This window comes from Saimiri boliviensis, chromosome 1, assembly GCF_048565385.1.
Source record: "Saimiri boliviensis isolate mSaiBol1 chromosome 1, mSaiBol1.pri, whole genome shotgun sequence".
NCBI lineage: Eukaryota > Metazoa > Chordata > Mammalia > Primates > Cebidae > Saimiri > Saimiri boliviensis.
Window position 1 is genome coordinate 67,765,460 of NC_133449.1, and position 24,754 is coordinate 67,790,213.

A 24,754-nucleotide genomic window follows, 5' to 3' on the forward strand; every position below is an offset into this window, starting at 1 on the left:
GGTAAGGAAATCCCCTCTGCTTTGAACTTTACAAGGAGGCTGGGCGCCGTGGCTCATGCTCGTAATCCCAACACTTTGGAAAGCCAAGGCAGGTGGATCACCTGAGGTCAAGATTCAAGACCAGCCAAGGCAGGTGAATCACCTAAGGTCAAGATTCAAGACCAGCCTGGCCAACATGGTGAAACCCCATCTCTACTACACAGACACACACACACACACACACACACACACACACACACACCCCACACACACACACACAAGTTGGGCATGGTGGCAGGCACCTGTAATCCCAGCTACTCAGGAGGCTTGAGGCAGAAGAATCGCTTGAATCCAGGAGGTGGAGGTTGCAGTGAGCCAAGATCACACCATTGCACTCCAGCCTGGGCAACAAAAGCAAAACTATGTCTCAAAAAAAAAAAAAAACCTTTGCAAGGAAAGTAACCTCAACCAATTCACTTTTCTGTGTCTGCTTTCTTCAGCCCTTTCTGTCTGTAAAGCCAGCCTCTGCTCAGCTCAACCTCCTCCGCTCTGTCTTATAGAATGAGGTGTTGCGCAGTTCTACCGTTGCAACCAAAAGCTAATTATGGGCCGGGCGCAGTGGCTCAAGCCTGTAATCCCAGCACTTTGGGAGGCCAAGGCGGGTGGATCACGAAGTCAAGAGATCGAGACCATCCTGGTCAACATGGTGAAACCCCATCTCTACTAAAAATACAAAAAATTAGCAGGGCATGGTGGCGCGTGCCTGTAATCCCAGCTACTCAGGAGGCTGAGGCAGGAGAATTGCCTGAACCCAGGAGGTGGAGGTTGCGATGAGCCAAGATCGCTCCATTGCACTCCAGCCTGGGTAACAAGAGCGAAACTCCATCTCAAAAAAAAAAAAAAAAAAAAAAGCTAATTATGATCTTTAAACTAAATTAGTTGTAATTTTGTCTTTTGACAAACCTTTGTCAGCCAGGAATCTACATGGCAAACTTTATTAATGAGCCTTTTTCTATCACTTATTTGCCTTCCCACAATTTGCCACCCCTAGAGACTCAAAATCATTTTCCTTCTCTTAACACTTCTCTAAACATATACTGTTCTTTTTTGAAGATGGTGTATAAGCCTGAATTCAACCCCACCTCAGAGATTTGCTTATTTCCCTGGTCTCTCTTTTGCATACATGAGGTACACATGTTTACATTTCTGTTTGTTTTTCTTTTTTTCTTTCATTTACTGATTTTGAGAGTCTTGCTCTATCACCCAGGCTGAAGTGCAGTGGCATGATCACAGCTCACTGCAAACTTTTCCTCCTGGGCTCAAGCAATCCACCTACCTCCAGCTGCCAGAGTAGAGTAGCTGGGACCACAGGCATGCATCACCACACCCAGCTAATTTTTACATTTTTTATAGAGATGGTTTTTTGTCATATTGCCCAGGCTGCTCTGGAACTCCTGAGCTCAAGTGATCCACCCACCTCAGCCTCCCAAAGTGTTGGGATTACAGGCATGAGCCACCATGCCTGGCCCTGTTTGTTTTCTCCTTGTTAATCTGTCTTTTGTTACAAGGGCTATTTCACTCAAAAACTCTGAAGGGTAGAGGAAAAACTCTTTTTTTCTCCCCTATATACCATACTGTAGAACATTACGCATGCATTTAAAAAAGGCCAGGTGCAGTGGCTCACATAATCCCAGCACTCTGGGAGGCTGAGGTGGGCCGATCACTTGAGGTCAGGAGTTCGAGACCAGCCTGGCCAACATGGTGAAACCCCATCTCTACTAAAAATACACGGTGCTGTATGCCTCTAATCCCTGCTACTCAGGAGGTTGAGGCAGGAGAACCGCTTGAACTTGGGAGGCTGAGTTTGCAGTGAGCCAAGATCATGCACTGTTCTCCAGCCTCACAGAGGCTGTCTCAAAAAAAAAAAAAAGGCTCTGTCTCAAAAAAAAAAAAGTTGGGGCCAGGCACAGTGGCTTACGCCTGTAATCCCAGCACTTTGGAAGGCTGAGGCAGGCAGATCACCTGAGCTCATTAGTTAGAGACCAGGCTGGCCAACATGGTGAAACCCCATCTCTACCAAAATTACAACAAAATTAGCTGGGTGTGGTGGTACATGCCTGTAATCCCAGCTACTCCGGAGGCTGAGGCAGGATAATTGCTTGAATCCAGGAGGCAGAGGTTGCAGTAAGCCAAGGTTGTGCCACAGCACTCCAAGCTAGGGGTGACAGAGTGAGACTCCATCTCAAAAAAAAAAAAGTTGGGTATATAACTAATGTTCTAGTATTACTAGTAAAGAAAAGCTTTTGGCTGCATGATGTGTATAAAATGTCTGTAATCCCAGCACTTTGGGAGGCAAGGGCGGACAGATGGTTTGAGCCCAGGGATTCAAGCCCAGCCTGAGCAAAATGACAAAACTTATCTTTACGAAAAAATACCAAAAAATAAGCCTGATATGGTGGTATGCACCTGTAGTACCAGCTAATCAGGAGGATGAGGCAGGAGGATCACCTGCGTCTGGGAGGTGTAGACTGAGGTGGTCAGTGGTCATGCCACTGCATTCCAGCCTGGGCACAGAGCAAGACTCTACCTACCAACTACCAAAAAAAAAAAAAAAGGCCGGGCGCGGTGGCTCAAGCCTGTAATCCCAGCACTTTGGGAGGCCGAGGCGGGTGGATCATGAGGTCGAGAGATCGAGACCATCCTGGTCAACATGGTGAAACCCCGTCTCTACTGAAAATACAAAAAAATTAGCTGGGCATGGTGGCACGTGCCTGTAATCCCAGTTACTCAGGAGGCTGAGGCAGGAGAATTGCTTGAACCCAGGAGGCGGAGGTTACGGTGAGCCGAGATCGCGCCATTGCACTCCAGCCTGGGTAACAAGAGCGAAACTCCGTCTCAAAAAAAAAAAAAAAAAAAAGTATGTACCAGGATACAACTGCAACATTATTTGTAATATAATAGATTTTTTAAAAGAACCCGAATATCCATCAATGCCACTTATGGTAGGTTATTCAATTTACCACTGACATTGTGGAACTTTCCTTTTATGGACAATTTTGCAACTATTAAAAAACTATTGGCAGGGCAAAGTGGCTCACGCCTGTAATCTAAGCACTTTGGGAGGCCAAGGGGGGCGGATCACAAGGTCAGAAGTTTGAGACCAACCTGGCCAATATGGTGAAACCCCATCTCTACTAAAAAAAAAAAAAAAAATGCAGGCCAGGCACGGTGGCTCAAGCCTGTAATCTCAGCACTTTGGGAGGTCGAGGCAGGTGGATCACGAGGTCGAGAGATTGAGACCATCCTGGTCAACATAGTGAAACCCCGTCTCTACTAAAAATACAAAAAACTAGCTGGGCATGGTGGCACGTGCCTGTAATCCCAGCTACTCAGGAGACTGAGGCAGGAGAATTGCCTGAGCCCAGGAGGCGGAGGTTGCGGTGAGCCGAGATCGCGCCATTGCACTCCAGCCTGGGTAACAAGAGCGAAACTCCGTCTCAAAAAAAAAAGAAAAAAAATGCAAAAGTTAGCTGGGTGTGGTGGCGGTGTCTGTAGTCCAGCTACTCGGGAGGCTGAGGCAGGAGAATTGCTTGAACCTGGGAGGCGGAGGTTGCAGTGATCGGAGATTGCGCCATTGCACTCCAACCTGGGAAACAGAGGGAGACTCCATCTCAGAGAAAAAAAAAAAAAACTATTAGGCCGGGACTGAGCGCAGTGGCTCATGCCTATAATCCCAGCACTTTGGGAGGTCAAGGCTAGTGAATCACTTGAGCCCAGCACTTTAAGACCAATCTGGGCAACAAAGTGAGATACTTGTCTCTACAAATGTTACAAAAATTAGGTGGATGTGGTGGTGCACACCTGTAGTCCCAACTACTCAGGAGGCTAAGGTGGCAGAAACACCTGAGCCCAGGAGACGGAGGCTTCAGTTAAGTGGAGATCACTGCCACTGCACTCCAGCCTGGTGACTGAGAGATCGTGTCTGAAAAAAAGAAAAAAAAAAATAGTCCAGGCACAGTGGCTCACCCCTGTCCCCGCACTTTGGGAGGCCAAGGCGGGCGGATCACTTGAAGTCAGGAGTTTGAGACCAGCCTGGCCAAAATGGTGAAACCCATCTCTACCAAAAATACAAAAATTAGTGTGGTGTGGTGGCCCATGCATGTAATCCCAGCTACTAGCGGGGCTGAGGCAGGAGAATCCCTTGAAACAGAGAGGCAGATGTTGCAGTGAACTGAAATCAGGCCACTGCACTCCAGCCTGGGCAACAGACAGAGTGAGACTTTGTCTCAAAAACAAACAAAAGTTGCTGTCAAGTAATACCTATGGTGTAATGACATTTTTAAAAAATAACTAAAGGGCATGGTGGCTCACTTCTGTAATCCCAGCACTTTGGGAGGCCGAGGCAGGGGGATCATTTGAAGTCATGAATTCGAGACCAGCCTGGCCAACATGGTGAAACTCCATCTCTACTAAAAATTAAAAAATTAGCCAAGTGGGCCGGGCACGGTGGCTCAAGCCTGTAATCCCAGCACTTTGGGAGGCCGAGGTGGGTGGATCACGAGGTCAAGAGATCGAGACCATCCTGGTCAACATGGTGAAACCCCGCCTCTACTAAAAATAAAAATAAAAATAAAATTAAGGCCGGGCGCGGTGGCTCAAGCCTGTAATCCCAGCACTTTGGGAGGCCGAGGCAGGTGGATCACGAGGTCGAGAGATCGAGACCATCCTGGTCAACATGGTGAAACCTCGTCTCTACTAAAAATACAAAAAACTAGCTGGGCATGGTGGCGCGTGCCTGTAATCCCAGCTACTTAGGAGGCTGAGGCAGGAGAATTGCCTGAGCCCAGGAGGCGGAGGTTGCGGTGAGCCGAGATCGCGCCATTGCACTCCAGCCTGGGTAACAAGAGCGAAACTCCGTCTCAAAAAAACAAACAAACAAACAAAAAAAACCCAAAAAAAATTAGCTGGGCATGGCGGCGCGTGCCTATAATCCCAGCTACTCAGGAGGCTGAGGCAGGAGAATTGCCTGAACCCAGGAGGCGGTGGTTGCGGTGAGCCAAGATCGCGCCATTGCACTCCAGCCTGGGTAACAAGAGCGAAACTCTGTCTCAAAAAAAAAAAAAAAAAAAAAAATTTTTAATTGTGATTTTTTTTTTTTTTTCTGTACAAAGAAAGTTGAAACATTCATTCAGTTGCTTGGGATGAAAGAAGATGGATTATCTATGTCATTGAAAAACGGAAGATTATCCGAGTCACTGCCCCAAAAGAGAAAAAGAAAAAAGAAAAACAGATTACAGACTGTCAATAAACTTTTACTTTTAAACAGGTAAATAATATATAAAAATTCTTTTCATATGAAAATGAACGTCTGCTTTCATTTACTCCTAAAACATTCTAGCGGCTGCCAGTATCAACAGCGCCGCTGGTGTAGTGGTATCATGCAAGATTCCCATTCTTGCGACCCGGGTTCGATTCCCGGGCGGCGCAGAACCGTTTTGCTTACCGCTCTCTAAAAACCAGATAGCTTGAAGAGTCTTCATATTTTTCCTCCTTTAGAAAGGCTTAGGGTTTTTAGTCTCCCTTACAGTTTCCACTCCTTTATAATTAACGGTCGAAACACTCGAATCCGCAGCCAGAAGACAAAAAGCTCACGCAGATGAAGTAGTTAATCTTTACGCCTGCGCAGTCTGAAACGTTCCTAGAGTCGGGTGGAAGAGCGGCTGCGCAACAAGTGAACCTATGGATTGAGATGTAGCCTGGCGGCCGGGAGGTTGAAAGTGCAATGTTATTCTGCGCCTGCGCGTCCCGGATAACTTCGGTGGCTGCTCCTATGCTCCCGGCTCGCCGCCATCTTGTATTGGGGCTTCATTGTTCGCGCTGGGCCGGGCGGTTTAGTGTAATTGCCACCGAAGAAGGAGGCGGAGTAATCTCTGGTCAGCCGAGAAACCCCGCTATCCCGTAGCCATAACCGCTCAAACAATTTGGGAGGTAGTGAAGGGCAGGGAACTGGACCTGGAGGCGCCGCCGCGACAGCCGCAGCCATGGAGGACGAGATGCCCAAGACTCTGTGAGTCTGGGGCAGCGATGAGGGAGGCGGGATGGTGGTCGTCCCGGAGGGAAGGCCTCGGCCCTGCGCCGCTCCCAGCCTATTGTTCTCCGTGGACACCGTGATACCGTGGTTTTTGTTCCCTTAGCACGTACCTGGATGCTTAGAACCAAGACCCGATCTGTAAGAAGACGAGGTGAAGGGAGACGGGGCACAACCCTATCAATGAATCCCTTCACTTTACACCATTGCGTGACCTTTGCTCTCGCCACGGGCCCTCTGTGGTCTTAGACCTGGAGAAAAGACTTTTTGATTCAGACCTCTTTGTAGAGCTTGTCGAACCTTCCTTTTGTCCCATGCTTTCTTTCCTTCCCTTCTCTTTTCCCGCTTCTCCTGTTTTTTGTTTTTTGTTGTTTTTTGTTTTTTGTTTTTACCTCTTATCTTTACAGCCGTCTCCCTTTAATTTTACTTTTGATTTCCTACTGAAACTCTTCCTTTCATTTTCTTCTCGGTGATAGGATTTTTTTTTTTTTTTTTTCTTAAGGCTGCTCATACTAATTTTCAGTGCGGTAAACTTTATTCTTGCAGTTGCCAATTGGAAAAAAGCCAAGCATTTTTTTTTCTCTTTAACCTGACTTTCCTTCTGTAGCACCCACCGACCAAAAAGCCTAACCAGACACCCCAATGATTTGGAACTCTCACCCAGAAGGAATATATTAATTGAGGGGAAATATATTTAATATATTTTTATAGTCGCTTGCCACTGTTGTGATTGACATGGCGCTGAACGAGCAGGCCATTTTTATGAAGCAACAATTGGTAAATGCCCTAACTTATTGAGAGAGAATTTTTAGAATTAGCGTTAAATTACCGGAGCGCGGATATTTTCTTTGTCGTGTGACTTCCTCCACTGCGTTCTTTGTTTTTCGAAGTATTATCGGATGAGTTGATCCTGCCTTTGTTGGCACTTCTCGGAAAAAGAAAAAGCTCAACGAGTTCCTGACATAGCTTTTTGTTTATATTCTTGGATGACATAGATTTTCGTTTGTATTCTTGGAATACTGGCAGTTTGAGAGCTCCATGCATTAAAAACGCAATTTTCGGTTTCTTTTTGCAGCTTTCTAGATGATAAAGTTGCTCTGAAGTATGATGCAATTGTTGTTTTTCATCTCCAAAATTTTTTCACTTTTACGTTGCTATTTCTTGTCTATATTGGAAATGTGGTTACACTGTTTTCTTAATGTATTGTCAGTTAATCTTTTAGTAACCTTGAAATTTCTTGTTTTCTCTATTCCTGTGTCTCGAACGTATCTTTTCATTGATTGATTCATTGATTGATTGAGATGGAGTTTTGCTCTTGTTACCCAGGCTGGAGTGCAGTGGCGCGATCTCGGCTCACCACAACCTTCGCCTCCCGAGTTCAAGCAATTCTCCTGCCTCAGCCTCCGGAATAGCTGGGACTACAGGCGTGTGCCACCACGCCCAGCTTTTTTTTTTTTTTTTTTTTTTTTGTATTTTTAGTAGAGACGGGGTTTCACCATGTTGACCAGGATGGTCTCAATCTCTTGACCTTGTGATTCACCCACCTCGGCCTCCCAAAGTGCCGGGATTATAGGCGTGAGCCACCGCGCCCCACCGTATTTATTTATTTTTAAGAGGGGGTTTCACCAAGTTTGTCAGGCTGGTCTTGAACTCCCAACCTCAGGTGATTCCCCCCGGCCTTGGCCTCCAAAGTGCTTGGATTACAGGTGTGAGCCACTACACCCCAGCCAAAAGTATCTTTTCAATAGGATGTAGAAATTAGTGCATGACCTTTGTTTTAGGAAAGATTGTATCTGTAGATGAATACTCCCTAAAAAAGTGCTAGCTTCTCAGTGTTGGTGGAATCTGTTCCCCCTTGCCCCTTAGCTGTAACAGTCATAAGCATTTTGAGTTAAGGCATTGCTCGTCTTTGTTTTTTTTTTTTTTTTTTTGAGACGGAGTTTCGCTCTTGTTACCCAGGCTGGAGTGCAATGGCGCGATCTCGGCTCACCGCAACCTCCGCCTCCTGGGTTCAGGCAATTCTCCTGCCTCAGCCTCCTGAGTAGCTGGGATGACAGGCATGCGCCACCATGCCCAGCTAATTTTTTGTATTTTTAGTAGAGACGGGGTTTCACCATGTTGACCAGGATGGTCTCGATCTCTTGAGCTTGTGATCCGCCCGCCTCGGCCTCCCAAAGTGCTGGGATTACAGGCGTGAGCCACCGCGCCCAGCTTGCTCGTGTTTTATAATGTAAACCTAATATTCTTAGTATTAGGTTGACAATGTTTAATTTTAAAAACTGCCCGAAGTATCTGGCCACTTAACTTTGTAATTTTTTTATTTTTTTTTTCTTTATTACTTTTTTGTTTTTTGAGATGGACTCTCACTTGGTCACCTAGGCTGCAAGGCTAGAGTGCAGTGGCACAATCTTGGCTCATTGCAACCTGCGCCTCCCAGTTTAAAGCGATTCTCCTGCCTCAGCTTCCCTAGTAGCTGGGATTACAGGTGGGTGCCACCATGCCCGGCTAATTTTTGTATTTTTAGTAGAGATGGGGTTTCACCATGTTGGCCAGGCTGGTCTTGAACTCCTGACCTCGTAATCTGCCCGCCTCAGCCTCCCAAAGTGCTGGGATTACAGGTGTGAGCCACCGTGCCTGGCCCGCTCTATTTTCAAAACATAATCTGTAATTCAGCTACTTCTCATCACTTCCACCGGCACTAACTACAGTTACAGATACTGCTTTCTCTCTCACCTGAACCGGCTTCCTGACTAGGCTACTTGATTCTGCCAGTTTAAAGGTTAAGATAGGCTATACCACTACTCTGCTTAAAACCCACTTACGAGTTCCATTACTACTCAGATAAGATGGCCCTCATAAGGACCCATATGATCTGGTATTTTCTCTCTCTCCTACCATTCCTATTTCTCATTCTGACCTCATTTACAACTCCTCTATGGCATTCACTCTCTTCAGGCTAACCAACCAGCATGGCCTTCCCTGAAGGGGCCCTTGCATTAGCTCGCTCTTTCTAGGGTGCCCCTCCTTCAGATAGAAGGATGGCTCTCCCTCATCTCCTTCAGTTTTTTTCCTTATCAAAGGATGACCTTCCTTTATTATACTCTGTAAATATCCACCCCATCCTCCTTACCACACATACCCTGCATTATGCTTCTCCATAGCACTTATTATCATCTAACATCATTACTTAGGTAAATTCTTAAAAGGTCTATTATATTTACTATTGTATCCCCAGCTCCCAGAACAGTGACAGCCATGTAGTATGCTCTCAATATTACTGAGTGAATGTAATGTGTCTAGCATAGTCTTAATTACTAGCAGTTATTTGGAAACATAGGTATTATCTAATAAATATCTCATTTTAGTCAACCTTGCCTTCAATAGAATCTTTAGATAGGTCTGAATCTCAATACAGGAGATGTTATTTCATACATATTACAAGGCCAGCACTATTTGGAGAGTTGGGTAGACAACAAGAATGAAAGATAAACATGGAGCAGAAGAAAGGCAAGGCCTGCATTAGTATGTAGCAATTAACTGGGTTCCATCTCGCTCCGTCGCCCAGGCTGGAGTGCAGTGGCATGATCTCGGTTTACTGCAACCTCCGCCTTCTGGGCTCAAGCGATTCTCCTCCCTGAGCCTCCTGAGTCCCGAGTAGCTAAGACTACAAGCATGCGCCACCCCGTCCATCTAATTTTTGTATTTTTAGTAGAGACGGGGTTTTGCCATGCTGGCCAGGTTGGTCTTGAACTCCTGAGCTCAGGTGATCTGCCTGCCTCGGCCTTCCAAAGTGCTGGAATTACAGGCATAAGCCACCGTGCCCAGCCGAAATGCTACCAGTTTTTTAAACAAATTTATTGATTACTTACCGTGGACCAGACCAAGAACATGTATTAAAAGCCTCTGACTTCCAGGGTCATTAAAGAAAAAATCTTAACATTAAAATTAAAAACACTGCTAGTAAAACTTAGGGATTAGTTTCCTCATGTTTAGTCAAGGTTTGCCTGACTGGAAAAATGGGAGTTTTAATTGAGAGAAGTAGAAACAAGGGAAGACTTTTAGAGTATGGCGACTTTGAGGAAGGGTTTCTTAGATGGGGTGTTTTAGTGAGGGATATATGAGTCATACATGTAATGGTCTGTAATAGTTTGGAGTTGAGAACGGGCCTGGCACGGTGGCTCAGCCCTTGCGGAGGCTGAGGCAGGGGAATTGCTTGAACCTGGGCAGTGGAGCAGTGAGCGGAGAGACTGGTCCACTGCACTCCAGCTGGGTGGCAGAGCAAGACTCCATCTCAAAAAGACAAAAAGAAAAGAAACTAGAGCAACAGGAATTTCCAGTGACTTGGATGTGGCCTGTGAGAATGATGTCAACAATAAATGGATTTATTTAAAAATGTGTAATATCAGTCATCTAAAATGTTACAGTTTGTTGCAAAATGTAAGTAAAAATAAAAAGTCTTGGGGATGGATATTCCTTAAGATGTCTGCAGACATGGTATTAGATCATTTGTTCAAGCTGGTTTACCAGTGATTGAGGTCCCAAGTAACAAGGCAGTTTCAGCTATCTCTTGTAACAGATTATTCTTTGTGATGGGTATACATTTGTTAAATAATACTAAGGTTAGGATGCTGATGTATATACACAAGCACTTACTATTCTACACAATTTAATTTTATTTTCTTTTTTTTTTTTTCTTTTCCTTTTTGAGACGGAGTTTCGCTCTTGTTATCCAGGCTGGAGGCAATGACGCGATCTCGGCTCACCACAACCTTCGCCTCCTGGGTTCAAGCAATTCTCCTGCTTCAGCCTCCTGAGTAGCTGGGATTATAGGCACGCGCCACCATGCCCAGCTAATTTTCTGTATTTTTAGTAGAGACAGGGTTTCACCATGTTGACCAGGATGGTCTCGATCTCATGATCCGCCTGCCTCGGCCTCCCAAAGTGCTGGGATTACAGGCGTGAGCCACTGTGCCTGGCATACAATTTTATTTTTTAATTGAGATAAGTTTTCATTCCTTTGCCCAGGCTGTGGTACAATCACAGCTCACTGTAGCCTCGACCTTGCAGGCTCTAGGGATCTTCCCACTTCAGCCTTCTGAATTGCTGGGACTACAGGCATGTGCTACCATGTCTAGCTAAATTTTTAAAAATTTTTGTAGAGAAGTGGTCTCACTGTGTTGCCCAGGCTGATCTCAAACTTCTGGGCTAAGTGATCTTCCCATCTCAGCCTCCCAAAGTACTGGAATTACTGGTGTGAACCATCATGCCTGGCATCTACACAGTTTCTTCATTGGTAAAAGACATAACTAACCTTTTCCCCGTAGGGTAACTTAGGCAAAATGAGAGTTTTGTAGCAAATTGCAAAAGTTCAGAAGTCATTCTGAGACAGTACATTTAACTCTTTAACAGATATTTATAGAACAATAAATATCACTGTAATGATACTTACTGCAATGTTCCAGGCAGTGTTCTAGACTAGCAGTCCCCAGCCTTTTTGGCACTGGGACCAGTTTCGTGGAACACAATTTTTCCATGGTGGGATAGTTTTCGGATGAAACTGTTCCACCTCAGAACATCAGGCATTAGATAAATTGCATAAGGAACACGCAACTTGGATCCTTTGCATGCCCAGTTCACAAATGTTACTGATGATCTGACAGGAGGCAGAGCTCAAACAGTAATGCTGCCTCCCCTGCTGCTTAATTCCTGCTCTGTGGCCCAGTTCTAACAGGCCATTGACCAATAATGGTCCATAGCTGGGAGAGGGTTGGGGACCCCTGTTCTAGACAGTAGATAACAATTAATAAAAACCTCTTATGGAAGTTATTATTAGATAAAAAAAACTACTTATAGTTTTTACTCAAATTTTCATAGACCTGATCAAATTCTGCCTTTTTATTTATTCATTTTTTGAGATGGCAGAGTCTCTGTTGCCGAGGCTGGACTACAGTGGCGCAGTCTTGGCTCACTGCAACCTCCACCTCCCAGGTTCAGGTGATTCTCCTGCCTCAGCCTCCCCAGTAGCTGGGATTATAGGCACCCGTCACCACACCTGGCTAATTTTTTGTATTTTTAGTAGAGACAGGTTTCACATGTTAGCCAGGCTGACTCCTGAGCTCAAGTAATACGCCCACCTCAGCCTCCCAAAGTGCTGGGATTATAGGCACGAGCCACTGCTTCTGGCTAATCCTGAAAATTTCTTTTCTTTTTTAGAGACGGGGTTTCTCCATGTTGGTCAGGCTGGTCTTGAACTCCTGACCTCAGGTGATCCACCCGCCTTGGCCTCCCAAAGTGCTGGGATTATAGGTGTGAGCCACTGCTCCTGGCCTGAAACTTCTTTTTTTTTTTTTTTTTTTTGAGACGGAGTTTCGCTCTTGTTACCCAGGCTGGAGTGCAATGGCGCGATCTCGGCTCACCGCAACCTCCGCCTCCTGGGCTCAGGCAATTCTCCTGCCTCAGCCTCCTAAGTAGCTGGGATTACAGGCACACGCCACCATTCCCAGCTAATTTTTTGCACCTTTAGTAGAGACGGGGTTTCACCATGTTGACCAGGATGGTCTCGATCTCTTGACCTCGTGATCCACCCGCCTCGGCCTCCCAAAGTGCTGGGATTACAGGCTTGAGCCACCGCGCCCGGCCCTGAAACTTCTTAATAGGCACAAGAATCAGGTAAGAGTAGACACAAAAGAGATGCAGCGGTAGTATAGAGTTCTGGTTTTTTTGTGGGGGAGGGTTTTACCGAAGAATGACATGATAACCTTCATCTAGCATCCCTTAACATTAACATCTTATATAACCGTGGTATGATTATCAAAAATAAGAAATTAACACTATAGGCTTTTTCCAATTTTTCCACTAATATCGTTTTTATATTCTGGTATCCAATTCAAGATAATACCACATTGCATTTCATCATCATCTCTCTACTCTCCTTCATTCTATGAGATGTCTTTCTTTCCCTTAACACTATTTTTTTTTTTGAGACGGAGTTTCGCTCTTGTTACCCAGGCTGGAGTGCAATGGCGCGATCTCGGCTCACCGCAACCTCCGCCTCCTGGGTTCAGGCAATTCTCCTGCCTCAGCCTCCTGAGTAGCTGGGATTACAGGCACGCACCACCATGCCCAGCTAATTTTTTGTATTTTTAGTAGAGACAGAGTTTCACTATGTTGACCAGGATGGTCTCGATCTCTTGACCTCGTGATCCACCCGCCTTGGCCTCCCAAAGTGCTGGGATTACAGGCTTGAGCCACCGCGCCCGGCCTCACTATTTTCTTTTTTTAGAGATAGGGTCTCACTCTGTTCCCCAGGGTGGAGTGCAGTGGCACAATCATTGTTCACTTCAGCTTCCCAAGTAGCTGGAACTACAGGTGCACACCACACCCAGCTAATTTTTTTTTTATTTTTTGTAGAGATGGGGCATATCGCTAAGTTGCCCTGGCTGGTCTCAAACTACTGGCCTCAAGCGAACCTCTCACCTCGGCCTCCCAAAGCACTGGGATTACAGGTGTGAGCCACTGCATCCATCTGACACTTCGGAAGGGTACTGTTTCTCCTTTTCTCCAAAATCACCGTGACTTCTTTTTTCTTGACTTTGCTGGTTAGAAGTAAGTTACCAAGGCTAGCTCACACTCAGGATGAGGAAGATTAAGTTACACTTCCTGGAAGGAGGTGTATCAAAATAATTCATAGTTATGCCGGGCGCAGTGGCCCATGTCTGTAATCCCAGCACTTTGGGAGACTGAGGCGGGCGGATCACAAGATCAGCAGATTGAAACCATCCGGGCCAACATGGTAAAACCCCATCTCGGCTGGGCGCGGTGGCTCAGCCTGTAGTCCTAGCACTTTGGGAGGCCGAGGCGGGTGGATCACGAGGTCGAGAGATCGAGACCATCCTGGTCAACATAGTGAAACCCCGTCTCTACTAAAAATACAAAAAACTAGCTGGGCATGGTGGTGCGTGCCTGTAATCCCAGCTACTCAGGAGGCTGAGGCAGGAGAATTGCCTGAGCCCAGGAGGCAGAGGTTGCGGTGAGCCGAGATCGCGCCATTGCACTCCAGCCTGGGTAACGAGAGCAAAACTCCGTCTCAAAAAAAACAAAAAAACAAAAAAACAAAAAAAAACCCCATCTCTACTAAAATACATTTTTTAAAAAAAGCATAGTTATATAAAACCAACAGTTCATTGGTCAAAACCAATATTTAACAAATATTTTAGAGGAGGTACTTTGAGGCTATGCAGATACCCTGTTTCTCTTTTTAAAGTTTCATCAGCTAGGCCTGGCATGGTGGCTCATGCCTGTAATCCCAGCACTTTGGGAGGCCAAGGCAGGCAGATCATCTGAAGTTGGGAGTTCGAGACCAGCCTGGCCAACATGGAGAAACCCTGTCTCTACTGAAAATACAAAATTAGTCAGGCATGGTGGCGCATGCCTGTAATCCCAGCTACTCGGAAGGCTGAGCCAGGAGAATCACTTGAACCCAGGAGAAGGAGGTTGTGGTGAGCCGAGATGGCACCATTGCACTCCAGCCTGGGCAACAGGAATGAAACTCCCATCTCAAAAAAAAAAAAAAAAAGAAAAAGAAAAAAAGTTTCATTAGCTAATGTGAGCTTCCATGGATGGATCTTCCTATAGGAATTATTACTATGGTGTTTTAATGGTGATTTTCTATTTCTCTCATTCTTTCCACGTTTATTAACATTCTGTAAGGAAAAACTATTTTTCCCTCTTCCAGGATCCATTTAAAGATTATTCATCATTGTATTTGGTTGTCAGTGTTTTTATGCCCTTTTTTTGTGGGAGTGGTCAGTGTCTCACTCTGTCATCGTGGCTAAGAGTTCTGTGGTGCAGTCTCAGCTCACTGCAATGTCCACCTCCTGAGTTCAAGTGATTCTTGTGCCTCAGCCTCCCGAGTAGCTGGGATTACAGGCATGCTGCACCACCATTTTTGTGTTTATTTTAGTAGAGACAAGGTTTCACCATGTTGGCCAGGCTGATCTCAAACTCCTAATCTCAAGTGAACGGCCCACCTTAGCTTCTCAAAGTATAGGCTTGAGCCACTGTGCCCAGCTTTGTGTTTCTTTTATCTATTTGTATCTTAGAAATGAGGTCTTGTTATGTTGCCCAGGCTGGACTCAAAACTCCTGGGTTCAAGGGATCCACCCATCTCAGCCTCTTAAGTAACTGGGACTGCAGGCTCGTGCCACTGCTCCAGGGCGCAGCGGATCCTGCCTGTAATCCCAGCACTGTGGGAAGCTGAGGCGGGTGGATCACGAGGTCAGGAGTTCAAGACCAGCCTGACCAACGTGGTGAAACCCCACCTCTGCTACAAATTCAAAAATTAGCCAGGTGTGGCACATGCGTCGGTAATTCCAGCTATTCAGAAGGCTGAGGCAGGAAAATTGCTTGAACCTAAGAGGTGGAGGTTGCAGTGAGCCGATATTGTGCCACTGCACTACAGCATGAGCAACAGAGTGAGACTCCATCTAAAAAAAAAAAAGACAGTCATCTTTTGTCTTTTGTTTTAGGACAATAATTTTTTGAAAAGACTGAGTCATCTTTGGATTGCTAGAATTGGTTTATATGTTTTATATACCTAATAACCTATAAACTTAAATCTAATTTTCAGCTTGGTTAGATTTAGGTTAGACTTTCTTTCTTTCTCTTTTTTTTTTTTTTTTTTAAGATGGAAGCTCGCAGGCCGGGCGCGGTGGCTCAAGCCTGTAATCCCAGCACTTTGGGAGGCCGAGGCGGGCGGATCACGAGGTCAAGAGATCGAGACCATCCTGGTCAACATGGTGAAACCCCGTCTCTACTAAAAATACAAAAGTTAGCTGGGCATGGTGGCACGTGCCTGTAATCCCAGCTACTCAGGAGGCTGAGGCAGGAGAATTGCTTGAACCCAGGAGGCGGAGGTTGCGGTGAGCCGAGATCGCGCCATTGCACTCCAGCCTGGGTAACAAGAGTGAAACTCCATCTCAAAAAAAAAAAAAAGATGGAAGCTCGCTCTGTCACCCAGGTTGGAGTGCAGTGGTGCCATCTCAGCTCATTGCAACCTCTGCCTCCTGGGTTCTCGCAGTTTTCCTGCCTCAACCTCCTTAGTAGCTGGGACTACAGGCGCACGCCACCACACCTGGCTATTTTTTTGTATTTAGTAGAGATGGGGTTTCACCATGTTGCCCAGGCTGGTCTCGAACTCCTGAGCTCAGGCAATCCACCCGCCTCGGCCTCCCAAAGTGCTGGGATTACAGGCGTGAGTCACCGCGCCCGGCTGACTTTTTCTTTCTTTTGAGATGGAGTTTTGCACTTGTTGCCTAGGCTGGAGTGCAGTGATGCAGTCTCATCTCACCATAACCTCTGCCTCCCTAGTTCAAGGGATTCTCCTGCCTCAGCTTCCAGAGTAGCTGGGATTACATGCTGCGCCACCACACCCGGCTAATTTTTTGTGTTTTTCATAGAGACGGGGTTTCCCCATGTTCGTCAGGCTAGTCTCAAACTCCTGACCTTGTGATCCACCTGCCTTGGCCTCCCAAAGTCCTGGGATTAGAGGCATGAGCCACCGTGCCCAGCCCAGTTAGACTTTTTTATGTAAATATTTCATAGGTGATACTGTGTAATTCATATTATATATACACAGTGTCTGATTGGTCGTTGCCCAACTATAACATAATTTAAAATTTGATCACTGAGTCATAGTGGTAATAGCCAAAGCTCTCATTTTTAAGGTAAGGTTTTCCCTTTGCAACTAATTAATCTTTGTGATAACTTTAATACCTTGTGACTATTTCCACATCAACTTTTCACCTACTACTTTAAGCATAAAGATATTTGCCTGAATCAGTTATTTCTTTTCTCTTTTTTTTTTTTTTTGAGATGGAGTCTTGTTCTGTCGCCAGGCTGGAGTGCAGTGGCTCAGTCTTGGCTCACTACAACCTCCGCCTCCTGGGTTCAAGCAATTCTTCCTCCTCAGCCTCCCGAGTAGCTGGGACCACAGGCACGTGCCACCACACCCAGCTAATTTTTGTATTTTTAGTAGAGCGGGGTTTCACCATGTTGGCCAGGATGATCTCGATCTCTTGACCTCATGATCTGCCCGCCTCAGCCTCCCAAAGTGCTGGGTTTACAGGCATGAGCCACCACACCCGGCCTGAATCAGTTATTTCATTAGAGTTTACACATTGTTAATTTAATACTATTTTTCTACATTTCTTTATTTAGAGACGGAGTCTCTCTGTTGCACAGGGTGGAGTGCAGTGGCATGATCTCTGCTCACTGCAACCTCCTCCTCCTGGGTTCAGGCGATTCTCCTACCTCAGCCTTTCCAGTAGCTGGGACTACAGGCACACACCACCATGCCTAGCTACTTTTTGTGATTTTAGTAGAAATGGTTTCACCGTGTTAGCCAGGATGGTCTCGATCTTCTGACCTCATGATCTGCCTGTCTCAGCTTCCCAAAGTGCTGGGATTACAGGTGTGAGCCACCGCACCTGGCCTCTTTCTACATTTATTAACTAGCAGTCTTCTGTAAAGGAGAACTTTTCCTTAACCAAAGCTATTAGATTACACTATTCAGGACTTCCTACTTAATAGACGGGATTAATACTTAATTGTGTCTCTTTTTCAGAATAAAGACTTGGTATAGTGATAATTCCCAGTACTGGTAAATTGCTGTTGGGTAGATGTTGCTGTTACTTTCTCTTGCGGGTACCATTCAGTGGCATGATCCTGGCTCACTGTAGCCTCCACCTCCTAGATTCAAGCAATTCTCCTGTCTTATTAGAATTGCTTGAATACTCCAACTATAGTCCTGAGTAGCTGGGATATAGTTGCATGCCACAGTGCCTGGCCAATTTTTGTATTTGTAGTAGAGATGGGGTTTTGCCATTTTGGTCAGGCTGGTCTTGAACTCCTGACCTTAGGTGAGCCATCTGCCTTGGCTTCCCAAAGTGCTGGCCAGGCATGAGCTACCATGCCTGGCCATTTACTTGATCTTTAAATGTCATTTGTTATTAAGACTCAGCATTTCTTCCTTTGCCATCTTAACCTTTTCCGAAGGCTTCTTGTTAAGCACTCTGTGTGTTTGTTGAATGGTAGATGGAAAAAAGAAATTGATTCCACACTTTCTGAGCATATATGAATGTTTATTTTTCTGAGGAGAAAGTCCATACCTTGCATCAACTTTTCTGAAGGATACCTGAGAGACAAATGAGAAACTCTACCATTATGGGGAGACTACATTCTCTGATTTCAGAACTGATAAACCTCTTAACTCTCTTACATGACTAGTGGTAATCTCATCTCAAAATCTCATTTTAAAAAAACTTATTTATAAACCCTTTTCTTTTTAGAGACAGAGTCTTGCTCTGTCACCTGGGTTGGAGTATAGTGGCATAATCATAGCTCAGTGCAGCCTCTAACTCCTGGGTTCAAGTGATCTTCCCACCTCAGTGTCCAAAGTAGCTGGGACCATGCCATGGGACATAGTGCCATTATGTCCAGCTAATTTTTTTTTCTTCTTTGTAGAGATGGACATCTCACTGTGTTAACTGGGCTAGTCTTGAACTCCTGGCCTAAAGTGATCTTCCCACCTCAGCCTCCAAAAGTGTGGGGATTACAGATGTGAGCCAGTGCCCCCAGTGTAAACCCTTTAAGTGAAGTTTATCGCAGTCTTATGGTCTTGTAATGCACTGTTTATATTTGTATTGATTACCAACTCATAATCTGTGCTCTTTCTACTCCCTTTCACACCTCTTCCACCAATCAGTAATGTTAAATGGAAGGGTTCCCATCCCATTGTTACCATCCAAAACAACTAATAGGTAATTTACCTATAACTTTTCAAAAATGTGTGAAGTAGAAATAATGGCAATGGTTCTTAGGTTTGATCGCATAATTTTTTTTTTTTTTTTTTTTTTTTTTTTTTTTTTTTTTTAAGATAGTCTTGCTCTGTCACCCAGGCTGGAGAGCAGTGGCACTATCTGGGCTCATTGCAATCTCTGCCTCCTCGGTTCAAGCAATTCTCATGCCTCAGCTGCACCCCAGTAGCTGGGATTACAGCCAGGTGCCACCGTGCCCAGCTAATTTTTGTTTTTAGTAGAGATGGGGTTTTATGTTGGTCAGGCTGGTCTCAAATTTCTGGCCTCAAGTGATCCACTCACCCTAGCCTCCCAAAGTGCTGAGATTACAGGCATGAGCCACCACACCTGCCCATTATTGTATAAAATATTTTATATAACTAATGATGATTTATTTGAGTGTTTTTTAAAGCTTATCTTCCTAAGGTAAGCCTGGAAACCTAAAAACAAGCAGTAGTTTTTCTGCAGCGTTGTTAAAAAAAAAAGCAATAGGTTTAATTTGCAAAACCATAACTAAAACAGACATGCACATACTATCTTCTCCTTCACTAACAGGTTGTAATATATTTTCTTTTTTCTTTCTTGAGACAAAGTCTTGCTCTGTTGCATAGGCCAGAGTGAGTGGCATGACCTTAACTCACTCAGCCTCTGCCTCCTGGGTTCAAATGATTCTCCTGCCTCAGCCTCCCTAGTAGCTGGGATTACAGATGTGCACCACAACGCCTGGCTAATTTCTGTGTTTTTAGTAGAGACGGGTTTTGCCATGTTTGCCAGGCTGGTCTCATACTCCTGGCCTCAGGTGACCTGCCTGCCTTGGCTTCCCAAAGTGCTGGGATTACAGACATTAGCCACCATGCCCAGCTAATATGTTTTCAAATAACATATTTTATATCTGTTTTCAAAGAGTTTTTTTTTTTTTTTTTTTTTTTTTGAGACAGAGTTTCATTCTTGTTACCCAGGCTGGAGTGCAATGGCGCGGTCTTGGCTCACCACAACCTCCACCTCCTGGGTTCAGGCAATTCTCCTGCCTCAGCCTCCTGAGTAGCTGGGATTACAGGCACACGCCACCATACCCAGCTAATTTTTTGTATTTTCAGTAGAGACGGGGTTTCACCATGTTGAACAGGATGGTCTCGATCTCTTGACCTCGTGATCCACCCACCTCGGCCTCCCAAAGTGCTGGGATTACAGGCTTGAGCCACCACGCCCGGCCAGGGATTTTTAAGTGTTGGCAAACTTGTAAAAGTTATTCCCAAATATATACTTTAAGGCAAAGATCTGCCTGTTTCTCAAATTTAGTTTTTAATAAACAGTTGTAGAAACTGATGCAGAATAAGCAAATTTAAAATGGTAAATCTAGGGCTGGACACAATGGCTCATGCCTGTAATCTTTAACATTACACTTTGGGAAGCCGAGGCGGGCAGGTCGCTTGAGCCCTGGAGTGACCAGCTCAGCAACATGATGAAACCCATTCTCTACAGAAAGTACAAAAAAATTAGCCAGATGTGGTGGCACACACCTGTGATCCCAGCTACTTGGGCAACTAAGGTGTAAGAATCCCTTGTGCCCAGGAGGCAAAGGTTGTAGTGAGCCGAGATTGCGCCACTACATTCCAGTCTTGGCAACCCAGCCAGACTGTGTCTCAAAAAGTAAATTGAACTGGGTGTGGTGATTCCTGTAGTCTGTTAGGAAGTTTACTTGAAGCCAGGAATTTGAGAGCAGCCTGAGCAATATAGCCAGACTGTTTCTCTTAAAAGGAAAAAAAAAAAAAGTACGGGTACGGTGGCTCACACCTGTAATCCCAGCACGTTGGGAGGCTGAGGCAGGTGGATCAGGAGTACAGGAGTTCGAGACCAGCTTTGCCAAGATGGTGAAACCCCGTCTCTACTAAAAATACAAAAATTTCAAGTTGAACTAAGAAGAAACACACACACAAAATACAAAACTTAGCCAGGCATGGTGGTGGGTGCCTGTAATCCCAGCTACTCCAGAGGCTGAGGCAGGAGAATTGCTTGAACCCAGGAGGCAGAGGTTGCAGTAAGCCGACATCACGCCATTGCGCTCTACCCTGGGCAACAGAGTGAGACTCCATCTCAAAAAAAAAAAAAAAAAAAAGGAGGCCGGGCGCAGTGTCTCACGCCCCATAATTCTAGCACTTTGGGAAGCCGAGGAGGGTGGATCACCTGAGGTCAGGAGTTTAAGACCAGACTGACCAATGTGGAGAAACCCATCTCTAAATGTGCCAAATTAGCTGCATGGTGAGGCATGTCTGTAATCCCAGCTACTCCGAAGGCTGAGGCAGGAGAATCGCTTGAACCCAGGAGGTGGAGGTTACAGTGAGCCAAGATTGCGCCATTGCACTCCAGCCTGGGCAACAAGAGTGAAACTTCATCTCAAAAAAAAAGGTAAATTGATTTTCTTTGTGTTTCAGATACGTCGGTAACCTTTCCAGGGATGTGACAGAAGCTTTAATTCTGCAACTCTTTAGCCAGATTGGACCTTGTAAAAACTGCAAAATGATTATGGATGTAAGGGTATTTTACTTAGTTAACTTTATTCCTTTTTTTTTTTTTTTTTTTTTTTTAACTATCTCCAGTAATGGGTATAAGCAATCTTTTTTTTTTTTTTTTTTTTTTTTTAAACACATTACTTAAAGCCATTGCTTGGAAGGAATTCTTAGTTTACTATAGTCTAAATATAGTATAAATTCTTACGTTACTATGGTCTAAATTAATAGGGAATTTAGTGAATTTGTAATGAACCCGTTTTGACAGCTGAATTTAGTTTGTTTTACTAAATAATGGAAGATGGGAATAGAACTAGTCATTTCTAGGTCAGATGGGAACTATGTATATGTGGGCTGTTTCAGGTGCATTGAGGCATTAGAAATGTTTATTTTATATGTAGTGTCAATTGGTTGGCTAATAAATTCAGCTGTTAAAATTAAATTGGGAAACAGGTTTAAAAGTAATAGGCATTTGATACAGTGAAGCTGTTTTTAACTTTATTTTTAAAGGTCATGATTCAAGTTTTTCTTGTATTTAGGCAGTTCCTATTTATGAGACCTTAATGTATTAAAACACACACACATATTGAACTCATTCATCTAATTGTTGTTAACCCAAATCATAATATGTATAAAAAGACATTTCGGGAACACTGACCCCACTTCCCTTGAGTCTGTGTCTCCTGGGGGGAAAAATACTTAATTTTTTGTTGTTGTTGTTTTTTGTTTTTGAGATGGAGTTTTGCTCTTGTTGCCCAGGCTGGAGTGCAAAGTGGTGCGATCTTGGCTCGCTGCAACCTCCACCTCCTGGGTCTAAGCAATTCTCCTGCTTTAGCCTCCCGAGTAGCTGGGATTACAGTCATTTGCCACCACACCCAGCTAATTTTGTATTTTTAGTGGAGATGGGGTTTTTCCATGTTGATCAGGCTGGTCTTAAACTCCCGACCTCAGGTGATCGGCCTGTCTTGGGCTTCCAAAGTGCTGGAATTACAGGCGTGAGCCACCGTGCCTGGCTGGGAAGATAATTTTTTAAAGGCTCTGAGCAAGCAAAAAATTGTTGTCAGAAAGTTCACATTCTAAAACCTAAAGTTTTACTTACCCGAGAGTCTCTTCACTTTTCAGAGCCTATTTACCTATATTTGAAAAACAGGTTTAAGAAGATTGGCTAAGATTTTCTGCTACTCAGCAAACCAGAAGCAGCAAGGAGCTGTGTACATTTGTAGCAGTAAAAAGTAGCATATAACAGGGAGGGGATAGAAAATCGTGAAAAGCCAAAGTGAGACTTCAGAACCTAGGAGTCTGATCAAACTTAATCTGTATAGCTTGAAGAAATGGTTATATGATGATGGGGAGAAAATATCTCTATTTATAGCTATAAATATATCTCTGTTACAGCTATATTTATATCCAGTTAGGACACCTGGTCATTAATATTAAATTATAATAGTATAGTATAACTTGTTGAAGAAAATAGCTTCCTGTAAAGCAGCATGATTTCTAAGTGGTTGCTTTTTTTTTCTTTCTACTTTTTAATTATTTTAGAGACAGGATCTTGCTGTGTTGCCCAGGCTGGATTCAAACTCCTGGGCTCAAGCGCTCCTCCCACCTCAGCCTCCTGAAGTAGCTAGGACTACAGTAGCTCTCCACTAGGCCTGGCTGTTTACTTTTTTTAATCCAAAATTCACTTGTGGAATGGACCATTCATTCTCCATGGCCTGATAATTTAGAGCTATAAAACTTGGTTTAAAATTTTTTTTACGTAATTTTAAGCTAATGAGAGAATAAAGCTTAAAATTGGCTTTTGTGTTTCTTCTCCTACAGACAGCTGGAAATGATCCCTATTGTTTTGTGGAGTTTCATGAGCATCGTCATGCAGCTGCAGCATTAGCTGCTATGAATGGACGGAAGATAATGGGTAAGGTAAGCTGTCATAATTAAAGAAGGTGATTGCACTGAAAAAAATTATGATTTTATTTCCTTTTTAGAAACATTAAGTCCTTTTTTTTTTTAATTTTGAGATGGGGTTATGGGGTTTCACTCTTGTTGCCCAAGCTGGAGTGCTATGGTGCAATCTCGGCTCACCACAACCTCTGCCTCCTGGGTTCAAGCAATTCTCCTGCCTCAGTCTCCTGAGTAGCTGGGATTATAGGCGCCTGCCACTACAACCAGCTAATTTTTTGTATTTTTAGTAGAAACAGGGTTTTACCATGTTATCCAGGCAGGTCTTGAACTCCTAACCTCAGGTGATTCCTCCCACCGCGGCCTCCCAAAGTGCTGGGATTACAGGTGTGAGCCACCATACCCAGCTGAAACATTAGACACTTTATAGCGAAAAGGTCAGTTATTCACATTTAATATTAAAAAGATGTGATAATGCTTTTAGAGGCAGAGCCCTGTGTTTATGTCAATATTTTCTTTCTTTCTTTTCTTTTTTTTTTTTTTTGAAGATAGGGTTTCACAAGGTTGGTCAGGCTAGTCTTGAACTCCTGACCTCAGGTGATCCACCCACCTTGGCCTCCAAAGTGCTTGGATTACAGGCGTGAGCCACCACGCCTCGCCTTCTTTTTTTTTTTTTTTTTTTTGGAGATGGAATGTTGCTCTGTCACCCAGGCTAGAGTGCAATGGTGCCATCTCAGCTGACTGCAACCTCCACTTCCTGGGTTCAAGCAGTTCTTCCATCTCAGTCTCCGTGATAGCTGGGATTACAGGCACCTACCATCATGCCTAACTAATTTTTGTATTTTTGTAAAGACAGGGTTTCATTATGATGACCAGGTTGGTCTTGAACTCCTGACCTCAGGTGATCCACCTGCCTTGGCCTCGCAAAGTGCTGATATTACAGGCATGAGCCACTGGCCTGTGTTAGTATTATGGTAAATACTAAAATATTTGCTGAATTACTCAAAGTTTGGATGCTAATGGAAAAGAATCAAAGAAAAAAATAACATTGGTACTTTTAGGTAAAAAAAGGTTAATTGAATGTTAACAGACATAGAAAGATTAAGATTTGTCAACATTATTTATTTGCCTAAATGTAGTTCAGAATGTAAGTATTGAAACTGGACCAGAGCTGGTATCTCCTTTAGTGTTTTATCTTAAACAAATAACTTTCTACATGTTTATAGATGCAAATACGATTTTGGGCTTTATTTTTATGAAGTATAAATGTAGAAAATTTTTTTTAGGAAGTCAAAGTGAATTGGGCAACAACCCCCAGCAGTCAAAAGAAAGATACAAGCAGTAAGTATATTTTATGCTTTTTGAACATTTGTTTTTATTATACCCAGTAGTTTTATTGTAAAGCCTATAAACATCGTACATGTTTG

General features: G+C 44.3%; 1 protein-coding gene and 1 non-coding gene across 18 annotated transcripts in view; both read left to right on the forward strand.

Annotated features, from left to right (window-relative positions):
- Positions 1–5,395: 5,395 nt before the first annotated feature.
- On the forward strand, positions 5,396–5,466 carry TRNAG-CCC (transfer RNA glycine (anticodon CCC)). Its single transcript has one exon. It is a non-coding gene; the product is annotated as a tRNA-Gly (tRNA).
- Positions 5,467–5,740: 274 nt separating this feature from the next.
- TIA1 (TIA1 cytotoxic granule associated RNA binding protein) overlaps positions 5,741–24,754 on the forward strand; it is a 41,607-nt gene continuing 22,593 nt past the window's right edge. For 4 of the 17 annotated variants that reach the window (XM_074398632.1, XM_039476082.2, XM_074398639.1 and 1 more), the window contains exons 1-2: positions 23,254–23,343; positions 24,614–24,668. Coding sequence is in view for 12 of the 17 variants with exons in the window: in XM_074398651.1 (XP_074254752.1) it covers positions 6,021–6,046; positions 21,354–21,456; positions 23,250–23,348; positions 24,614–24,668 (283 nt within the window). In the remaining 5 variants the exon portion in view is untranslated. Of the gene's footprint in view, positions 6,047–21,353; positions 21,457–23,249; positions 23,349–24,613; positions 24,669–24,754 lie in introns of those variants that run through there. The other 13 variants (XM_074398651.1, XM_074398649.1, XM_074398650.1 and 10 more) reach the window with 8 other exon arrangements.